At 48.7% G+C, this 20,716-nt stretch overlaps 2 protein-coding genes across 2 annotated transcripts in view; both read right to left on the bottom strand.

The window, feature by feature from the left end:
- Positions 1 to 51: 51 nt before the first annotated feature.
- On the bottom strand, positions 52 to 15,986 carry c4 (complement component 4). The gene is made up of 41 exons (XM_027017944.2): positions 15,776 to 15,986; positions 15,399 to 15,591; positions 15,134 to 15,305; positions 14,972 to 15,042; positions 14,772 to 14,857; positions 14,559 to 14,641; positions 14,111 to 14,198; positions 13,899 to 14,004; positions 13,365 to 13,491; positions 13,137 to 13,252; positions 12,690 to 12,860; positions 12,388 to 12,582; positions 12,083 to 12,271; positions 11,843 to 11,989; positions 11,482 to 11,611; positions 11,288 to 11,347; positions 10,908 to 11,114; positions 10,128 to 10,242; positions 9,933 to 10,003; positions 9,668 to 9,807; positions 9,018 to 9,221; positions 8,799 to 8,850; positions 8,633 to 8,716; positions 7,963 to 8,166; positions 7,805 to 7,880; positions 7,435 to 7,591; positions 7,201 to 7,305; positions 6,911 to 7,079; positions 6,523 to 6,710; positions 6,258 to 6,413; positions 5,991 to 6,050; positions 2,915 to 3,005; positions 2,574 to 2,751; positions 2,286 to 2,373; positions 2,104 to 2,178; positions 1,660 to 1,762; positions 1,477 to 1,566; positions 969 to 1,061; positions 780 to 863; positions 548 to 692; positions 52 to 341 (listed from the first exon to the last, which is right to left on the bottom strand). The coding sequence occupies exons 1-41, from the start codon at positions 15,835 to 15,837 to the stop codon at positions 200 to 202; spliced, it is 5,073 nt and encodes a 1,690-aa protein (XP_026873745.2). The 5' UTR covers positions 15,838 to 15,986; the 3' UTR covers positions 52 to 199.
- Positions 15,987 to 16,623: 637 nt separating this feature from the next.
- frem2b (FRAS1 related extracellular matrix 2b) overlaps positions 16,624 to 20,716 on the bottom strand; it is a 55,728-nt gene continuing 51,635 nt past the window's right edge. The window contains exons 19-24 of the mRNA XM_035534500.1: positions 20,658 to 20,716; positions 20,102 to 20,236; positions 19,637 to 19,763; positions 19,258 to 19,445; positions 19,017 to 19,163; positions 16,624 to 18,909 (exon numbers count right to left, since the gene is read on the bottom strand). The exon at positions 20,658 to 20,716 is cut by the window's right edge and continues 69 nt beyond it. Coding sequence (XP_035390393.1) covers positions 18,406 to 18,909; positions 19,017 to 19,163; positions 19,258 to 19,445; positions 19,637 to 19,763; positions 20,102 to 20,236; positions 20,658 to 20,716 — 1,160 coding nt within the window. The 3' untranslated portion in view covers positions 16,624 to 18,405. The remainder of the gene's footprint in view (positions 18,910 to 19,016; positions 19,164 to 19,257; positions 19,446 to 19,636; positions 19,764 to 20,101; positions 20,237 to 20,657) is intronic.

Genomic DNA, 20,716 nt, shown 5'->3' with positions numbered 1-20,716 from the left:
AAATTGTGCTGTGCCGGAATATTTTATTTTATTTTTTTTTTATTATTATTATTTTTTTGTTCTTTGTCATATGCACTGAAAATAAAAGCACACAATTGACCGAGCTAACTACTGTGTGGCGTACACTTCCTGCACCACGTGGCGTACACTTCCTGCACCAGCCTGCCGCCTTCCTCTCGCCGGGCATTGCGCACGTCTTCTAATCCGAGCACTTCTTCAGGAAGTAGACGTCGATGAAGTTCCAGAGAAGCTGACAAGCCACCTTGTTCCTGGAGGCTTTGCATTTGTTTTCCGCCGGAATCTCCTCGATCCACATCGTATTGTCCAGGATGTATAGAAACCTGAACGAGCACGAATCATTTTAAGTCTGCTTATGATCTCTTGGGATTCCATTATTAAACTCTGCACACAGTATTCTTTTTTTGGTGCAAATGCAACCAAAAAAACCCCATAAACAAACAAATCCACCAGTATGATAACGTCATCCAGTTTCTCTGCACATGCTTGCAGCTTCCAGACTCAACTCCACGAGCTTTGGTGAACTCACCTCCTCTGGGCCTCATTCATTGTGAAGATGGTGTCGTCTTCCCCCATCACCAGGTAGTTGGCGTCGTTCTTCAGCTGGACGTCGTCGCAGGAGACCCGCTGCGCCATCTCCAGGTATGCGCCTGGCTGGACAGCAACATCCTTGCCTGCAAAGGGACGCAGTCTTGTCGTAATCGCTCACAAACCCAGAAAAGGCAGGCCCAGTCCCAATAGGGCAGTCCAGAAGAACCAACCTGTCTGAAGGACCTTAGTAACCAACGTAGAATAAGTTGTAAAAACGGCATCGTCGCTGGAGTTGAGAATTCTGATCGTATAAACTGTAGAGAAGAAGTTTTTAAATGCTTTTATTTAGAATGCATTAAAAAAAAAAAAGTTTACACACAATAGGCTGGTGGGTTATTTTGAACATGAAACATACGTACTGTAATCAACGCTAGGAGAGTAGCAGGCGTATCTCTTACGGGTGACCGCCTCAATGCTCTTGCTGAAGGTGACTCTGGACCGTGCGCAGCCACCTGCAGTGAGCACACGGAGGGAGCAGTGGTAGCTCTGTGCTTAAGTCACACACTTGTAATCAGAAGGTTGCTGGTTCAAGCCCCACCACTGCCAAGGTGCCACTGTTGGGCCCCTGAGCATGACCCTTAACCCTCAGTTGTTCAGGTTGTATTCAGTCTTGTAAGTCGCTTTGCATAAAAGTGTCAGGTAAATGAGGAAATGACCCCCGTACGCGCGGCTACAGCAGCTGGGACCCAGACTGACGTGGTCACGCCAACGTGAGCAGTTCAGGGTCGTGCCAAGCGTGGGATACCAATGTGTTTTGGCACTTGTTTTTATTTTCCAGCCAGCACCTGCGTGCAAACTGTTCTCCAGCGTAGCACTGCCTATGGACCCTGGTATGTTCAAACCGCAGGGATACGGTCTTTTACTCACCCTCTGCACATGTGCACACGTCCGCCTTGCACAGTTTGTTCAGCATGGTGCTGCTCTTGGGGGCAGTGTAGAAGATACCACACCTCCTCTCTGCAACAAACCCCCAATGCTGTGAGCGAGCGTTCGCTTTCCCTTATGCCTGCCATTATCAGATGGAGCTAAAGTGATGTGTGCAGCCCTGACCTGGGCTGTAATAGTCGTAGAGGACCGCAGCGGCAGGCTGGACAAGACCGACAGGAACGAGCTGATCCGCACGGAACCGCACGCACTCCTCTGTCTCGGTGATCTGGCGGGTAGAACCACACGCGAGAACCATAAAGGCTCGTAGTGGCAGATCGGCCTCGAGTCCCAGGCAACAATAAGGGAAACTTAGCGTGGGGAATCGTTCGTTCGGCCTGGCGAAGGTGTAAACTGCTCCTCGTCATCTACCGAACCCACCGCCCAGAGTCCTGATTCAACTTTTTCTGCACTCCTCGACTTGGAGCACTGATCTGAGCTTACACCCACAGCACGGTTTGGCTTTGTGTGTACATCCTGTACAATATTATACGGGTGCTTCAACAAGACAAAATGTATAATGTGAGGAATAAAGCAGAAGGGGGGAGGGGGTAGCAATGGCCACATTACCTGATTGAAGTAAAGGAATACTTTGTTGTGGTGGACATCATAATGGTCGATGTATTTCTCTGTTCCCTTCACGTTCTGCAGAGAAGATAGAAGTTTTAATGAAAAATTTCAATTTAAATCAATTTTAAAAGCCTGCACAACATATGTTCAATACTGAGGAAAAATTCATATGACTAGCATACGTCTTCCAGGTCTTGGATATTTGGTGAGAGCCCACTTAGGAGCGAGATGTCCACTACCACCATACTGCTGGAATTTCCTTTGTTCAGCCTAAAACAGAAATGTATGAGGAAGTTTAAAATGCAAAAAGTTGAAGCATGCATGAATACTCTGCGATGCTAGCGCGTGAGCATATCTGCAACCCACAGTAGACACCCCCTGCAAGCATGTTTCAAGTGTTCTGAAGAGAAATGTGCCTTCTCATGTTCATTCGCGTGAATGTCCTCCAAAAAGACTCCCCATAAACTTACCGCAAACACACGGTATAAACGAGCACGCTCTCCTTTCTGGGCTCCTGTGGCGCGTGCCTCCTTCTGCGCGAGCGCAGGTCAAACCAGTCTGCTCTGCTCATGGGCTCCTCTCTGAACACCTCATCTTCGGCCTCGTAGTGATAGTAGTCATCGTACTGCTCCTGTTCCTCTTGATGTTCTGCAGGAGAACTCCGATTCAATCTTGGCGCCGCTAACTGACTGAAGCAACAAGTGCTCGCACAGTCTTAAAGGAAAAGTTGAGTAGTCATGCCAAGTACGCTAAAGGTTCAGAGAGACCGGCGGAGCAGCTTTGAGAAGTCCCAAAAGGCGTAGGTGCTTACTGAGGACGAGCTCTCCATCCACCTGGACACTGATGTGGAAGTGGTCACAGTGCGATTGGTCCTTTTTCAGAGACCTGTATACCTGCACGATCTGGGGAAAGCACAGAGCTGCAGGTGAGGAGGGCTCCAGAATGAATATGAAAAAGGGTAGTAGAGGGGTAGGTAAGGGGCAGTAGAAGGGTAGCAGAGGGGTAGGTGAGGGGCAGTAGAGGGGTAGTTGAGGGGTAGGTGAGGAGCAGTAAAAGGGTAGGTGAGGGGCAGTAGAAGGGCAGTACAGGGGTAGGTGAGGGGCAGTAGAAGGGTAGTAGAGGGGTAGGTGAGGGGCAGTAGAAGGGTAGGTGAGGGGCAGTAGAAGGGTAGGTGAGGGGTAGTAGAAGGGTAGGTGAGAGGCAGTAGAAGGGCAGTACAGGGGTAGGTGAGGGGCAGTAGAAGGGTAGTAGAGGGGTAGGTGAGGCAGTAGAAGGGTAGGTGAGGGGCAGTAGAAGGGTAGGTGAGAGGCAGTAGAAGGGCAGTACAGGGGTAGGTGAGGGGCAGTAGAAGGGTAGTAGAGGGGTAGGTGAGGCAGTAGAAGGGTAGGTGAGGGGCAGTAGAAGGGTAGGTGAGGGGTAGTAGAAGGGTAGGTGAGAGGCAGTAGAAGGGCAGTACAGGGGTAGGTGAGGGGCAGTAGAAGGGTAGAGGGGTAGGTGAGGGGCAGTAGAAGGGTAGAGGGGTAGGTGAGGGGCAGTAGAAGGGAAGAGGGGCAGTAGAGGGGTAGGTGAGGGGCAGTAGAAGGGTAGGTGAGGGGCAGTAGAAGGGTAGGTGAGGGGTAGGTGAGGGGCAGTAGAAGGGAGGGTAGGTGAGGGGCAGTAGAAGGGTAGGTGAGGGGCAGTAGAGGGGTAGGTGAGGGACAGTAGAGGGGTAGGTGAGGGGCAGTAGAGGGGTAGGTGAGGGGCAGTAGAAGGGCAGTAGAGGGGTAGGTGAGGGGCAGTAGAAGGGCAGTAGAGGGGTAGGTGAGGGGCAGTAGAAGGGTAGGTGAGGGGCAGTAGAGGGGTAGATGAGGGGCAGTAGAAGGGTAGGTGAGGGGCAGTAGAAGGGTAGGTGAGGGGCAGTAGAGGGGTAGGTGAGGGGCAGTAGAGGGGTAGGTGAGGGGCAGTAGAAGGGTAGGTGAGGGGCAGTAGAAGGGTAGGTGAGGGGCAGTAGAAGGGAGGGTAGGTGAGGGGCAGTAGAAGGGTAGGTGAGGGGCAGTAGAAGGGTAGGTGAGGGGCGGTAGAGGGGTAGGTGAGGGGCAGTAGAAGGGTAGGTGAGGGGCAGTAGAGGGGTAGGTGAGGGGCAGTAGAGGGGTAGGTGAGGGACAGTAGAGGGGTAGCGGAGGGGCAGTAGAAGGGTAGGTGAGGGGCAGTAGAGGGGTAGGTGAGGGGCAGTAGAGGGGTAGGTGAGGGGCAGTAGAAGGGAGGGTAGGTGAGGGGCAGTAGAAGGGTAGGTGAGGGGCAGTAGAAGGGTAGGTGAGGGGCGGTAGAGGGGTAGGTGAGGGGCAGTAGAAGGGTAGGTGAGGGGCAGTAGAGGGGTAGAGGGGTAGGTGAGGGGCAGTAGAGGGGTAGGTGAGGGACAGTAGAGGGGTAGCGGAGGGGCAGTAGAAGGGTAGGTGAGGGGCAGTAGAGGGGTAGGTGAGGAGCAGTAGAAGGGCAGTAGAGGGGTAGGTGAGGGGGAGTAGAAGGGTAGGTGAGGGGCAGTAGAGGGGTAGGTGAGGGGCAGTAGAGGGGTAGGTGAGGGACAGTAGAGGGGTAGAGGGGTAGGTGAGGGGCAGTAGAAGGGTAGGTGAGGGGCAGTAGAGGTAGGTGAGGGGCAGTAGAGGGGTAGTAGAGGGGCAGTAGAGGGGTAGAAGGGGGCAGTAGAAGGGTAGGTGAGGGGCAGTAGAAGGGTAGGTGAGGGGTAGGTGAGGGGCAGTAGAAGGGAGGGTAGGTGAGGGGCAGTAGAAGGGTAGGTGAGGGGCAGTAGAGGGGTAGGTGAGGGACAGTAGAGGGGTAGCGGAGGGGCAGTAGAAGGGTAGGTGAGGGGCAGTAGAGGGGTAGGTGAGGGGCAGTAGAAGGGCAGTAGAGGGGTAGGTGAGGGGCAGTAGAAGGGTAGTAGAGGGATAGGTGAGGGGCAGTAAAAAGGTAAAGGAGGGGCAGTAGAGGGGTAGGTGAGGGACAGTAGAGGGGTAGGTGAGGGACAGTAGAGGGGTAGCGGAGGGGCAGTAGAAGGGTAGCGGAGGGGCAGTAGAAGGGTAGGTGAGGGGCATTAGAAGGATAGGTGAGGGGTAGGTGAGGGGCAGTAGAAGGGAGGGTAGGTGAGGGGCAGTAGAAGGGTAGGTGAGGGACAGAGGGATAGGTGAGGGGTAGGTGAGGGGCAGTAGAAGGGTAGTAGAGGGGTAGGTGAGGGGCAGTAGAAGGGTAGTAGAGGGGTAGGTGAGGGGCAGTAGAAGGGTAGGTGAGGGACAGAGGGATAGGTGAGGGGTAGGTGAGGGGCCGTAGAAGGGTAGTAGAGGGGTAGGTGAGGGGCAGTAGAAGGGTAGTAGAGGGGTAGGTGAGGGGCAGTAGAAAGGTAGGTAAGGGGCAGTAAAAAGGTAAAAGAGGGGCAGTAGAAGGGCAGTAGAAGGGTAGGTGAGGGGCAGTAGAAGGGTAGGTGAGGGGTAGGTGAGGGGCAGTAGAAGGGAGGGTAGGTGAGGGGCAGTAGAAGGGTAGGTGAGGGGCAGTAGAAGGGTAGGTGAGGGGCAGTAGAAGGGTAGGTGAGGGGCAGTAGAGGGGTAGGTGAGGGGCAGTAGAAGGGTAGGTGAGGGGCAGTAGAGGGGTAGCGTTGGGCAGTAGAAGGGTAGGTGAGGGGCAGTAGAGGGGTAGGTGAGGGGCAGTAGAAGGGCAGTAGAGGGGTAGGTGAGGGGCAGTAGAAGGGTAGGTGAGGGGCAGTAGAGGGGTAGGTGAGGGGCAGTAGAAGGGCAGTAGAGGGGTAGGTGAGGGGCAGTAGAAGGGTAGGTGAGGGGTAGGTGAGGGGCAGTAGAGGGGTAGGTGAGGGGCAGTAGAAGGGTGGTGAGGGGTAGGTGAGGGGCAGTAGAGGGGACACTCACCGTTAATGTTCCTTTTCCTCGTCCCTTTACATTTATGGCTACTTTTCCTACTTCTTTGACCTACACATGTTCATAAACGCAGATTAGGCACTGTCACTGAAGAATAAGCCGTGTGTGTTTATTTAATGTGTGTGTGTGTATGTATGTGTTTCTGTATTTATTTATTTCATGTTTGTATTTCAGGTTGTATAAATGAACTTATTTTGCAAGTGAAGATTCTGCTTGACAATCCAGTGTAATGTTTTCAATAGTCTGGGCGTTTCTCACTTGGACGACTTCTCGGGTCAGTGCGTTTTTCCTGGTCAGATGCAGGTTCTGCGCGCGCCCGTTGTTCACACACATCTCCACTTTCAAGTCTAGATCTTCCACATCATTGTTGTGAATGCTGAACTTGCTCAGAGCCTCGAGAGCTATGACCGTGTCCTGAGGCGCAGAGAACACCGCAGAGAAAAGGCTTAACTGAAAAGGCTTAGCTGTCTCCAGGGATCTGCACTGGGTGCGTGAGGGCACCCGCTAGGGAACTGCAGGGTACCTGTGTGGAGCGGAAGCCTCCGCCGTACTTGCGCTGTTGAGTCAGCCAGGTGGCAATGCGCAGCGCCTGGACCTTGTCCTGCATGCTGACGGCATGGAGCAGGCCGTAGGCAGTGGCCTCCACGCTAAGGGCGTCGGCCCTCCCGTCCAGGGCCGCCTTCTTCCCTCTTGCCTCCCAGAAACACCGATCTGGGGGAGGGAACAGTTCATTAATACTGATACACGTGTTAACAAGATCTGGCCACAGAACAGTGCAGTGTGTAATGTCTAAAGATCAAAGACAATTGCAGTGAAATGACTCTGGGTTGACATAATAGAAAAAATCAGAGAGAGGTAACGCCATTCGCTGTAACACAGCATACTGATGTCATAGTGATCTCAGCCGTAACCTTTGTCGCAGGTGGCCATTTGCATCAGCTTCCTGTGAGCTCGCTGGGCCTCCTGGCTCTGGGGGTTCTTCAGAGACAGTGCATAGGCTGTAATGGCCATAGCGTAAGGGCTCTCGATCATGTCTAAACGCTCTACCAGATATGACTCTGCTTTGCTCATGGCTACGATCTGATGAAGAGAGACAGAAAACATGGACATTTTTAAGAAAATGTAAACAAGATTTAAACATCTTAATCTTTTCAGAAGGATGTCAGCAATACATTGTAAGGCTAGTGTTTTCATGTCTTACCAGTTCCGTGCCTGTTCCCAGCTCATATATTTGCTTAGCGTGTATCATTGATATAAGGATGAACGCAGTCAGGGGTATAACATCGTCTGTCTGTCCAACTCCACCCTGATCTTAGAAAGTTTAGAAACCTGTTAGTCCCACTGTATGGAATATAATTCTGCATTGATTTGCGATAAAGCAAACACATAAATATATGCACTGTGCCCACTGGATCTCCTCAGAAGGACGTCTTGCCTTCATTTGTTTGTCATAGAGCGGGTTTGGGTCATCCCACGACCCTGTGGCTTTCTGTTTGGACATCAGGTAGCTCATGGCTTCTTGAATGTACAAATCTTGTACTTCGATTATGGCCCTTGATCCTGTGAGCTCCTTAGCAATGAAGGCAGTTAACCTGGGGAGACAACTAGCAGCCTTAGGCTTTTACACTTGGGGCCAATTTTCTGGACCTGGACTAAGTCCACTGATCTTAAAGAAGCATAATCCTGGACTTGGACTTATAAGGTCAGAGGCAATTTATCCTTTAAAGTTGCTTATCGCGAAGGATTGTGACTAATCATTGCTCTGGTACGTTCCAATAATTAAATTAAGGCAAAAAAAATCTCACCAAATGCTGCTGGGTGTTTTCAGGAAAGCCCCATAGGATCCATCGTCCTTCTTGTACGTGAGGATTCGGTTGTAACCTGACGGATACATGGGGCTTCACTTATGATGGCATTAAGAGTGCCTGGTCAGGACTAACAGACGCTAGTTTTCGACACCCACCAGACTGGATCATGGTTTGGGCCTCCTCCCTGCGTTCAGCATTGAGGTAAAGCCACTGGTTGGTGGCATCCAGGTACCGGATGGCGTGGATGGCAGGAGACAGCTTCACCATGGTCTGCTCGGCACAGCCTGTGGGCAGCTGGATGAGCTGTTCCACACCCTTCAGGTTCAGACAATTATCTACTGATTCCCCCATCACGCCCCCTGGAGGAGAAGATAAGGAACAAAAGGTAATGACTATGAGGAACCAGAGGAACTAACTATGAGGATCCATAAACCAAACAATGAGGAACCATATGAACTAACTGTGGATCCATAGCACCTAACAATGAGGAACCATAGAACCATACTATGAGGAAACATAGAACCTAACTATCAGGAACCATAGGAACTATGAGGAACCATAGGAACTAACTATGACATCCATGAATGAATGTTGCTGCATATAGATGCAACTACATAATGGTTGAAGTTTGGTGACACTGTAGTCTTGGAGTTTGGCACAAATCAAGCAAAACTTTAATTTCACTTTAAGGCTTAAATGCTTAAGTGCTTCAGCATCTACAGTTCTCCACTTTCTCCTTTCAACCACAGATGTTCTTGTAGGAATGTGTGGTACTGTGCAGCTATTCTCTGACATGCTCTGCATTTTTCTAATCGATCCGCTCACCTTTAAAGCTCATATAGGTGGCAGAATCCTGCCCTGGCACCTTATCCTCTGGATCGAGAAGGTGAAGTTCCATTTTTTTGTCACCTGTACAAGAAGAGCTGTTTACTAACATGACCTGTAAAGGCCATTTGCTTTTAACATGATGTTTTGGTGAAGTAGAGATTACTCTTTGCATTGATGTTATATTCCATCTGGATGGAGACCAGTTCCCCCTCCCCCTGTATGTCAAAAGCAGAGTTAATAGCAACGGATGAATAGGAGTGCCCTGAAGTTAAATATTTTTGTAGTCTTTATAGCTGATTCGTCGCCCTCAGTCAGATTTAACTGCCTCAAACACGCCTTTTTCAGTTTATCAAGTTAATCTTTTTGGTTACAGCTTTTCTACCACGACTCGGAGCTGTTTCTGCACGCCATCGCTGGTGAAGGCCGACGTGTACGCCAGCACGTTGATGGGAAGGCTGCCGACGACGAGCGGCACCACAGTGAAATAGACGGCTGTAGCAGACTGGCCCGCCACCAAGATGTTCTCCCTCACGTCACCCCCGCCCGCGGTGCAGAGACCCTCCACCTTCTCCAACTTCACAGTGACCTGTGGGGAAAGGGCAGGAAGCGGGTGGCAAAAATGGTGCGGTGCTCAGACTCTCTGCGGGGACTCGGCGCTCAGACTCTCTGCGGGGACTCGGCCCTCAGACTCTCTGCGGGGACTCGGCGCTCAGACTCTCTGCGGGGACTCGGCGCTCAGACTCTCTGCGGGGACTCGGCGCTCAGACTCTCTGCGGGGACTCGGCCCTCAGACTCTCTGCGGGGACTCGGCCCTCAGACTCTCTGCGGGGACTCGGCCCTCAGACTCTCTGCGGGGACTCGGCCCTCAGACTCTCTGCGGGGACTCGGCGCTCAGACTCTCTGCGGGGACTCGGTCGTATACAACTCACAGTTCTCATGCGTGAATCACTGAGACAGGCTTAAAAAGGCAGATTGAATCATATACTGCTCAGGATATGGGCATAAGGGGTCATGGGTCACTCTGAACCTTACCTTCAAGCTGTTTTGTTTGTAGTTGTACACGACTGCTTTCAGCTCAAGTTGCTCGTTCCTCTTCACCGAGTAAGGCAGTTTAACAGACACAAAAAAGTCTTGGAAAACTCTCAGCGGTTGTGGATCAGCCACACAAAATCCTAAAAGGACACAGTGCAGAAACTAGTATTAAAATTGAATGAACAGCTAATTAACATTAACTAATGGCTGGAATAGAATTGGCCATTAGACATGTAACGGCGGGAGCTTCAGGAATGCACTGTACCTTTTGACGGTGAAACACTCACAGCTTGGACTTCCCATGTTGTTATAGAGTCTGGAGTAACTGTGGCATACCTGGAATTATTGCAGAACAGTTACATTTGACCTAATGTGTGCCTGATATTTCCCATAGTAGTAGCTCATATCCCTAGAGGACTAGTCGACATAACTATACAAGGCGTGCGTCATCAAAAGCTACCTGATGTCGCCGGAGGCGTGTGGCTGCATGACAACCCACATCCAAGACTGGGGGAAATAGCTCCGGAGGTGGAGGCCAACCTCGTCAATCAAGTCCTCGATGTAAGAGTCGGAGGCTGTGCAGACGAAGCGAGAAAAAAAACCCAGTCGGTTCCTTTGTATCCCAGCTTCAGTAATTCCCCATAAACAGAGGCCACGTCCTGAGCAGACTACGGGACTGCACCGTCGACGGCAATCAGGATAGACCCGACGCTTGGCTTAAACTTTTCCCAGACACGAGCCTGATCAGAATGGATATTCACGTTCTTCATTTCCATATCTTGTATTTTACATGCAGTCTGAACTAAAAGAGAATGACGACTAAGTGTTCAAACACATCCTCTTTTAGCTGCTGTATCTAGCATTTGCGCTGATCCTTTGGTAACTGAATTTTAAGTACGTAATTACCACAATGTAAAGTTATTTTTAACATGCTCAAATCAATGTTTAAGAGATCTTCAAGATATATATATATATATATATATATATATTATACAAATTATTTTATATATATATATGAAATATATATATATATATATATATATATATATATATATATATATATATATATATATATAAATAAAAATTTGGTTCCATCACTCTGCACTGTGTCTATACTGTATAACCAGGTAAACTAGTCCAGGTAAAGACACAGAGACAAAACACACGAGACAAACACTGTTCTCCCTTCGTCCAATAATGGCGCGGACTTCCCGCCAACAAGGTTGCTACTGTTGCTCACTTCTTCCGAGGTGCCGTATCCGTGCCTGCCGGCTGGTGTTCTTCCTGTACTTGGCAGCGGCCTCGCAGCACGCTTTGAAGGCGCGGCGGCAGCTCTCAGTCTGGTGCGCCGTCTGTCTCAGCCTCTCGTCACATGACTTCGCCGGCATCAGACCCAATTTCTTGCCATCATTACAGCACTTCCTGTCTTTGTGATTGAATCTGTTGGCTGAACATATTTCACATTCATGTTGTTGTTTTTTTATTATTAATAAATAAATAACATACAATAAATCTAATTTTTTCATAAGTAGCTTATGAATACAGTCAAAACTCTGCTATATTAACCTAATGATATACGTATTCTAAAAGAGCTGAGCCAGAAGCTGTCTGGCAACTTACCGATTTTGTTGTACTGAAGGTCCCTCTTTTGCCGGCGTGGTTCTTTATTACACACGTGATCTAATCAGGAAGAAGGAGAAAACGACTTGATCGCACTGGCCGCTCTTATCGTCACCACACACTGCATTTCAATGACATGAGGTCCATTTTGCCCACTCCAGTCTAGTGAAGGGATTAAACTTGTGAGACGGTACATGCAATCACGCTTGGTCGTGTTCTACAGCTGCAGATGAAGGTGAGTCCGACGCCTTGCAGAACCGAGCCAGAGTTTTTCCCACCGCCCATGGAGCAGCCCAGGTCATAGGAGTTCATGTAGTCAAACATCTGTGGGGGGAGGTCCATTTGATGTTAGTGAATTTTGTTTGTGGAAAATTCAGACTAAAGAAAATGGCAGTAAAAGTGAAATACACTTTGCATGGACTTTGCAAAGTTAATAGTGGAAACAGTATTATAAAATATAAAAATCACATAAATAAAGATTCTCTTAAAGTGGGATCATTGTTAAGGTAAGACAACGTGGGGCAGAAAGTGGCAAATTTGTTATTAAACCTTCACCTTCTGTGGACTCAGTTTGTTTTTCTTGTTGAGGATGTACACAGCCGAGTCCACCGCCGAAAGAGCCACCGTGCTGTCCCAATCGGTGCGGACCGACACCTCAAAATGCTGTGCAGGTTTCATGTCGGCAAACGGAGCTATCTCTACCTGGAGGTCAAAAATGGACATGAAAACGAGCGGGGAAAAAACATTGGCTCGCGGCGCGGCGGTGATGGATTGTGGTGACCGGGGTCACGCCACCTTTCCTTCGCACACGTCCTTCACGTCCACCCACACGGAGTCCGCCACTATTTCATCGCCGCGCTCCGTGTAGTAGTAGGCGACGAGACGGAAGGAGGGAGCCATGTCCGCAGAGAAGTCCAGGCGCACGGAGGTCAGATCCGTTCGCGGCACCGCGTCTACCCTCAGCACTCGCCCCTTGCTGACGACCTGCGGTGAGACGGAAGCAAGGCCGTGTTAGAACTTAAAACATCGAAATATATATGCAAAATACCTACGCAACCTTGACATATGTGACTAATTCCATAAACGGGATACGCCGTTACCAGGTAGTAGATGTGTGAGGGCCTTGCAGTGGGCGGCGTGACGTCTCTGAAGGTGACCTGCAGGTTTTGTCCCGGCTGCAAGACCTGAGCTGGCACCTCCACACTCAGGTAGCTCTCCCCCGCGGCCTCAACAGCCAAGACCTCCATCTTTGCATCGCTAATCATGACTTCCCCGGGGCGTCCCTCTGCACTCACCTGCCGGCAGATTGAGAGAGAAAAAAAGCTCACTTCAGTGAACTGCACAGTGTCGGAGACCAGGTGTTAAAAACAAAATGACAAAATTACTTTTAAGGGGAAGATACCATTATGAACATAGTTGTAGCCAGCCTGGGCACTTTAAAGCTGACGGCTATCTCGCCCATGTTGTCCCCAGTGCTCTCTGCAGTCAGAGTTTCCAGATTTGGATTTATGGTGATGACGGCCTTGATTTTCATGTGCGGGACGCGCGAGCCGTCTGGGTAGGTGGTAGTGCCCTGCGGGATGGCACAAGTGAAGCTAGATGCAGAAGATCAAATGGTGATACCTTCACAGTGGTTTTCAACATAAGCACTAAATACCACCTCACAGACGCTCCTCATGCACGTCATTCGTTTGGGTAGCACTCATCAGGGTTCAGAAGAAGAAAGAGAAAGAAAGCCTGTGTGTGTCCAAGTTTGACACTGTACAATATTGCCAGTGGAGCACGAAAAGAACAGGACATCAATCAATCTTATTCTGAGGCGGGCAGGGCCGTCGTTGTTCTGTCATACCCGAACGGAGAACATGCCTCCCGGAGAGAAATATTTCTTCGTCTTGGACAAATCGATGACGTATGGAGAGGTGACGATCTTGACGGAGGAGCTCTCAGCTTCCTCCAGATCTCCACCTGCAGGGGTACAAGCGCAGGACAGGATAGCTGAAGTCGCTGTCCGACAACGATGCCCAGATCCGGCCTGCCGCTCACCGAGGGAAGTCATGGCTCGCCGGATGAGACTCACTTGCTTTTTCGAGGACTGTGGCAGCTATGTACAGGTAGAGGCCTTCGATGTGTGATATGTTCTGATTAGCTGCTGCACTCTCCAGCTCTGAAGTGAGCACAAAAATGCGAACATCGCCATCCTCAACCTAAACGAAAGATATAGTAGAGGATATTCTAACTATGAAAACCAATAATACCATCTTAATAAACCTTTTTACTACCTTTAAATTCTGTTTTTATTATTCTTTATACAGCTATTGTAATAATATTTTTTATAGCGCTGTTGGTTTGTAAAAAAACAAAAAACTTCTTTGGTGGAACACCACCTCGAGTTAGTGAGTTCCCTTTATGTATTGGATCATTCTACATGACACAGATAAGAAATTTGCTAAATAATATCACAGCGGCTGTTTACAAATCTGAACGGGCTAATGTACTTTCACATAGTTAAAGGCAGAGAACTCTGTAGCAACGACACTTTACAGAAGAATTACCAATACCATCAGAAAAGCATTTTCATCTCACATACTGACACATCTCGCATCTTACTTACTGCAGCCTGTTTCTCAGTGCCAGGTAACAAAGTCCTCTCTCCGATGCCATCCACGAGGCCGAACCGTACGTATGCCACACCACTGACCCCCTTACCATAGGTGTACCTGCAGACGCCAAACATCCGCACCATGAATACAAGCTGTAGTTACTAGCTGGTGATTATTCGCATGAATAATAATCAAACATGCAGCTAAATACAATCGACTGCACCTGGCAGAGATGTTGAACTGAAAAATATCATTGCTCAGGGTGTGGTAGGGTTCAAATGCCTTGATATTCACCTCAAACGAGGGCAGAACTGAAGATAAAGACAGAAAAATTATTGATGCATATGATTCGCATGGTAACAGCTTTGATGAATCAATTTCATTTTCCCAGATGCACTAAACATCTTTTTTTTTCCCTTTTTACCAATTTAGAAATGTTTGTTTTCTTCGTCACTGATGGTGATGCCCAAGTTTCATGCTCCCGCAATTATACCACGAGCTAAACGATGGCTGTTGTGCTGTGAGAAACATTTAAAAGTGAAACTGCAGGTGCTGTCATGAAGCCCCGGTTCCCGGCCGTGTTACAAAACCGTTTGATGAGAGTGTACTTCAGCCTCATATGACCAACTCAAACCTCTGACCCAACAACGTGCCACGCTCCCAACACAAACCGTATTCCCGGACTTCGAATTCCACCGAGCTGATGGATTTTTTGTAGTTCTTGTAGGAGGCGGTGATGTTCCAGTGACCAGCTCTGAAAAAAAGTGAATCGGGCAGTAGAATTTTCAGCACCCGACACTCAGCAACTAGTTCATGACATGTTCAAGAAGAATATATATGTAGCCTGTCTAATATCAGAATCCCGAGTCAATAAATCAACTCACAACTCCACATCCGGAATAGTGATACTCCGGTCCAGAATGTGTTTGGATTTTATCACATGACTATAAACCAGAAGGCCCTTGCAGTTCTAGTGAGAAATTATTCATTTATTCAGATTACTTTATTTTATCCATAATCTCTAAAACATAAATCATTAGGTATTATGCATCCTGGTCATTTATCCACATTCAATGATACTTACATATATTTTAACGACGATTATATCATCTATGGGAAGCATGTAGTTGTCTAAAGTGAAGATTCTATACTGTACTGTAAATAGAAAAAAAAAAAATGTCTGATGAATAAATGTTATGGCTGCACAAATTAGTTTTATCCCACTACAACACACCTCTTGGCTCACCTTTCTCTCCTGGATTATAGATAGGCTTGTCTGTCTGGATGAATATGTGCCCTCTTCTGGTTGACAACAAGATGTTTTCCACCCTTTTACTTTCAAACAACTGCTCACTTTCTGCAACAAGCTGGACGTACGATTGCTGCTGGTCTTGACCATGGTACTTGAGCGGGTCGACCTGAAGGAGCGCAAAGCAGCGTTTGGGGACGGACATGAGACATATGCACTTTCACGGGGGATCGTTTTGGAGTAGGGAGACCCTTGTGCTTGCCTTGAGGTTCACGATGGCTTGATAGTGATTGGCGTCGTATAGAGTCACGATTTGCTTGTCCGACACCACCTCGCGGTTCAATTGCATTTGGAAGTACAGAAGTACATGGACGGTTTTGGATGCTCCGTGCAGTTGCACGCTCACCGTCTCATCCACTCCCAAGTGAACGACATACGGAGCAGTAATGAGACAACTGGAGCACATAAAACACACACACACACACACATGAAAACACACACACACACGAAAACACACACGCACACGAAAACACACACACACACACACGTGCACTGATTAATGAAAATGCACACATCATATCCCATTCTCTATAATACAGAGAAGGATTTAGTGACAAGCTCATATGTATGAGTACTCACACTGGTTTCTGTGCTGCTACTGCAAACCAGAGAAAAGCTCCAACAAACAGGAGAGAGATCATTTTGTCCTTTTGATTCCTGTTCAGGCTGTTCTAGCTTTTTTCTTCTTTTTTTTTACTCCATCATTACTGAGAGAAAGGTCTTCAGTGAAGTCTCTCCACTGCTCCAGTGGACTTTCACCTTTGAGGCACACGAATTTTACAAAATTGCGCAAAAGATTGGCAAAGTGTTTATGCAGGAGAAGTCACATGACTTCCCAGAACCTGCCTTTGTTTTGGGCCGGACTCTGGAGGGTGGTATTAGCTGCAGGCATTCAACAAGCATGCAATGTGGAACAGAACCCCTTCACTGCTTAGCACGGACTGGTTTTCCACTAACAAAAGCAGTTATAAGGGCAAATGGTGCAGGCAACTACTAGCCCTGCCTTTTCTTGACCGATACAGAGTTTATCTGGCCTTTCTCTCTGCGTCAGGCTCGTGTGTTCGGGCCCGCGGTGGACCCGCTGGAGCGCATGCCTCCACAGCCCAGGCAATGTGGGTCACACGCAGCGGATCACCACGGAGACGGCCACTCGGGCCTAGTCTCTCCATTTCCCTCACACCCCACATCCCTTCAGCAGTTTTCCCTGGACATCTCCGGGATCCTGTGAGGAATGATCTACTGGCCTGTTCCAGGAGCTGCTGCATATGTGTCACCCTCATATGTTATTCCAAAGTGACATGGCCTTAGTCCAGTGCACCATATACGTCTGGAATCTGAACATCTGTGTATCTGCGTATCTAACCCCAACCCTGTTAGAAATGAAGGCAAACAGGAGTAGGCGTGTGTTCTGCTCAAAATCCCTTTACTAGAAAAGCACAATGCACACCAGGTAATGTTTGTTAATTCATCTGCATTTCATAAACAGCAGTCAAGTTACAAAGACACCTTTCTTTAAAACAGAAAACACCTATGGTTTGTGATTATGAATATAGTAGTCAACGCTGACCATTCCCCAAGAAAACATCGATATTTCTATGCAATCACGTATGTACATAAGCAGGAGTAACTCGATTACGCACGTGTAAACTGAATTCCAAAAAAAAATCCCATGTTCACAAGAACGTGAAACGGTGAAAAACACGAACCCTATAAAAAAACCTACAATGCACAAGCAGAATCCGACTGTGAATTGCATAGCACGTCTTTAAACATGTGACCACTTGAACCTGTTTCAGACGAGGTCAGAAGGTCACGTCACATTTAATCATGGCCTAACTAATGTAACCGGTGAACACAAGTGCACAACTACACCTACTTTATGTATCTGAATAACTGTGGCTGACCGTGGTCCTTCTGTACACAGTGCCCACTAGACGGATGATTAAGCAATAAATAAATAGTCATAGCTATTCTCATATGAGTGCAAACTCATACAAATAAGCGTGTGGGTTATCCGTACGTTGTCCAGGTAAGCCAATCTTGAATAAAACGCATCACTGCAGCTGCGTTTCTGTAGCTTGTCGCCCCGGTAATTTATACTTGCGTACACTTAGCATCTGATCAAATACACCGCCACACAACAACACGCAACCGTGGAGAACCCGAAAGCGCACAAACGCTGCAGTAGCAGTGGTCCTCAGAACTGACTGGGTTTAACACCCAGGAAGCATTCTGAGACCCAGCAGGGTGTTTGGTGTCCTAGTGATAACCTCACCACAGTCTCCTAGCAATTCTTAATGATGAACTCACTACACTCGCGCGGAACTAGATTTGTCACCATGACGCCCAACGTGCGATGTTCGGGACGAAGTCAAAACAAACACACAAATCGATAAAATGAAGTGAACATATGAAAACACAAATCGGTTAAAATCCATTTGAACACTCCCCCCCCTCGCCCCCCCAAGGCTTTATATGAATTTACATTATACAAGCAGTCATGCAAAAAATACTGACCAAAATGGGGTCACGCTGGTTTGTAAAAATATAAGAAAACAAAACTTAAAAAAAAATGAGTACTGCACTGAGCAACTGTAGTTCTGTGTAATGGGAAACTACCCACCGTAACACAAAAGAAGCTTTTAAAAACAATCTGAAGTCACCGCTAACACCAGTAACACTTCAGTACAACGTGATTTGAAATATATAATGCGACCGTTGAACTTAAATGATCCTTGAACCACATTAAATGAAAGAAAAATACCCCACATTTGTACAGATACGCTCCTATCCACCTGGGTAGGCAGCTTCTAGCACCTTTGGATTTAAATAAACTTGATGCATGTTGTAGATGATAACATATTGTCAATGTAGTAGTAGACAATAAGTGCCTCCTTTAGGTAAACACTTTCTATGGACTTCCTCAGAATCGTAAAATAATACTTGTGCTTCAGAGATCTTTGCTTCAGGAATGACCAAGTGAAAGTCCCTGTGAGATCTGGGCCTGGTCTTCCCAAAGCAATACACTGCTCGTCATCTTAAGACAGCTGAGGAAGGCGTCTCAGTGTCAGTTACGATGACATGAACCAGCCATTACTCAGCGTAATTCTTCTCAGTTCTTCTCAGTCTCTTGCTTGTCAAAGTACATAAGAGGCACTTGCAAAACAAAAATGGTTGCGATGGGTGGAGTAAACGTCTCAGTGAGAAGATCACACCTCAGAGCTGTCGTGGGTGTCGAGGGCGTGTGTCATCATGGGCTCCGTGCTGCCAGACCCTTTCGGAAGCACCTCCGACTTCCTCTCACGCCTGCTCCGGGCCGCCAGCACGGCGAGCGCGAGGAGGAGAACCGTGAGGAGAAGGGCCGCCAGGATCCCGGCGACCGTCACCATGTGGTCCTCTCCGGCGTCCGTGCGCTCCCTCTCGGTGGGCGCGACCGCAGCCTGGATGCCGTCGTCGGGGCGGGGGCGGCGCCGACTGTCGCGCTTCAGTGCTATGTGCAGGATGTTGGTTCCACGCTCATTCTCGCCGCCGATCTCCTCCGCCGGGGCCGGAGCACCCGTGACGGACCTCCTGGGCCGTGGTAAGCTGTACCGAGGCGTGTAACCGGCCACTTGGTGGTACTCCAGGCTCCTTTTCCCAATTCCCCGGTTGGCGTTGGCTTTGGAGCGGACGGTGTAGATGGCATGGATGTACCACTCCCTCCCGGTGGATACCTAGAACATCAGCGCAATACCAAACGTCAGAAGATGTTGGCACAGCACTTAAGTATAGCTCCAGTGTCTCATGAGTGCGGCGCCCGTCAGGCAAAACACGGACGTACCTGAAACAGGGACGCGGAGTCCAGCCTAAAGCCGTCTGACCCGGGCTGCCTGACCAAAGCCAGTGCCTGTGGGTCGTCCACAGCCAGGACAGCGTTGAAACTAATGCTACCAAACGTCCTGGCCTGAGTCTCGGGCTGCGCTTTGTCCTGTACACAAAAGCGGATGTGGTGGGCGTCTGATGTTATCAGCAAAACTAACACATCCTACAGGCACAGCGTGGGAGGGTGGAGGGTTGCTTACGATGATCTTGAACCGGTAGAGCAAGGATGGTGCATCGGCCAAGCAGCCATACTCAAAAGTGTCGGGGTTGTACTTTGGCACGTATCCATCCGCGCCCGTGCACAGGAACACCTTCTCGATGTTGCAGACGAAGGAGTCGCCGAGGTTCTGCACGGGGTCCACCATGACGCGGCTATAGATGGTGTCACCTGGGAGGAGCAGAAACCAAACTTACAGGCCGAGGTAAACAGTTAAACGTTTCCTCGTCGTTTTTTTTTTTTTTTTTAAGGACTGCCCACAAAGTGGCTGCCTCATTAATGTAACGCAGGCATTTCGGGAACACTCAAAAAATCATGCGTTCGTCGTTTAGTGAGATGTAAGTGGATCTGTTGTCGTTCACCTTCAGAGAAGGCGGTGTCAGTCTCTTGTTCAAAGCCCATGGAACCATCTGACAGCCACAGGGTCCTCTTGGACAACAGAAACATCTGCGTGTTCAAGCTAAACTCGGCCGCGACCGGGTCGCTCACCTGGAGGTCAAGGCATGGACATTGTTTGCTTGAAAAGTGGGAAGTATGGACTCTCTCAAGGCCCTGATCTCATCACCTCAACCTGAACCGACTAACAGAGAGCCTATCAAACAGGTATATGCCTGGCAACTTTATACGAACCGCTTGGGCTGTCTGAAAGTTATTAGCTACAGTTTGAAAATCCTCGGTTATGCCTGAATTGGCTCTTAAACATTTATCATGTAGGGTAAAACTGAGAACTACAAGAAGTATAAGCAAATAAACAACAAAAAAAACCCCAAACAAACACAGAAGCATTCTGGTGACCACTCTGCCCCTGTTTGTGTGTGTATAAAGACCTGCTGGAAGCGGATGTCCAGGTCAAAGGTCACAAGCTCTCGGGGACTGCACACGGGAGGCAGAGTGTACTGCAGACTCGGGGGCGTGGTGCAGGGCACCAGCTTCACCGTGTAGGTACCTGAGTAGTCTCTCACCTGCACGAGGACGTTACAACAGGCTGACGTCATCACCAAGGCCCAGACAGCACATGACACATCAACACATTTCATTTACAGCATTTAACTGATGCTTTTATAATTCAACTTATAATTCTGACTGAACATGACTTGAGCAACTGAGGGTTAAGGATCTTGCTCAGGGAGCAAACAGTGGCAGCCTGGGAGTGGTGGGGCTTGAACTGGCAACCTTCCGATTACTGCTCAAGTCCCTTAACCACTGTCCTGCATTTAAGCTGATTACCCAATATTCCACTCAAAATCACTGCGCTGATTAATGCGCTACTGGGCATTATTGACCCACTTCTTGTTTCAGTTTAGAAATCTGAATAAGTTACTCATACATGGTAGCTGTGCAGATGACTGACAGCTCAAAGCTGGCAGGTTCAGCACCACTTACGGCGAAGTCGGAGACAAACGTCCACTGCTGCATCGGCTGGTTGTAGGTTGGCTCGCTCC

This window comes from Electrophorus electricus, chromosome 15, assembly GCF_013358815.1.
Source record: "Electrophorus electricus isolate fEleEle1 chromosome 15, fEleEle1.pri, whole genome shotgun sequence".
NCBI lineage: Eukaryota > Metazoa > Chordata > Actinopteri > Gymnotiformes > Gymnotidae > Electrophorus > Electrophorus electricus.
This window is presented reverse-complemented; position numbering and strand designations above follow the sequence as displayed.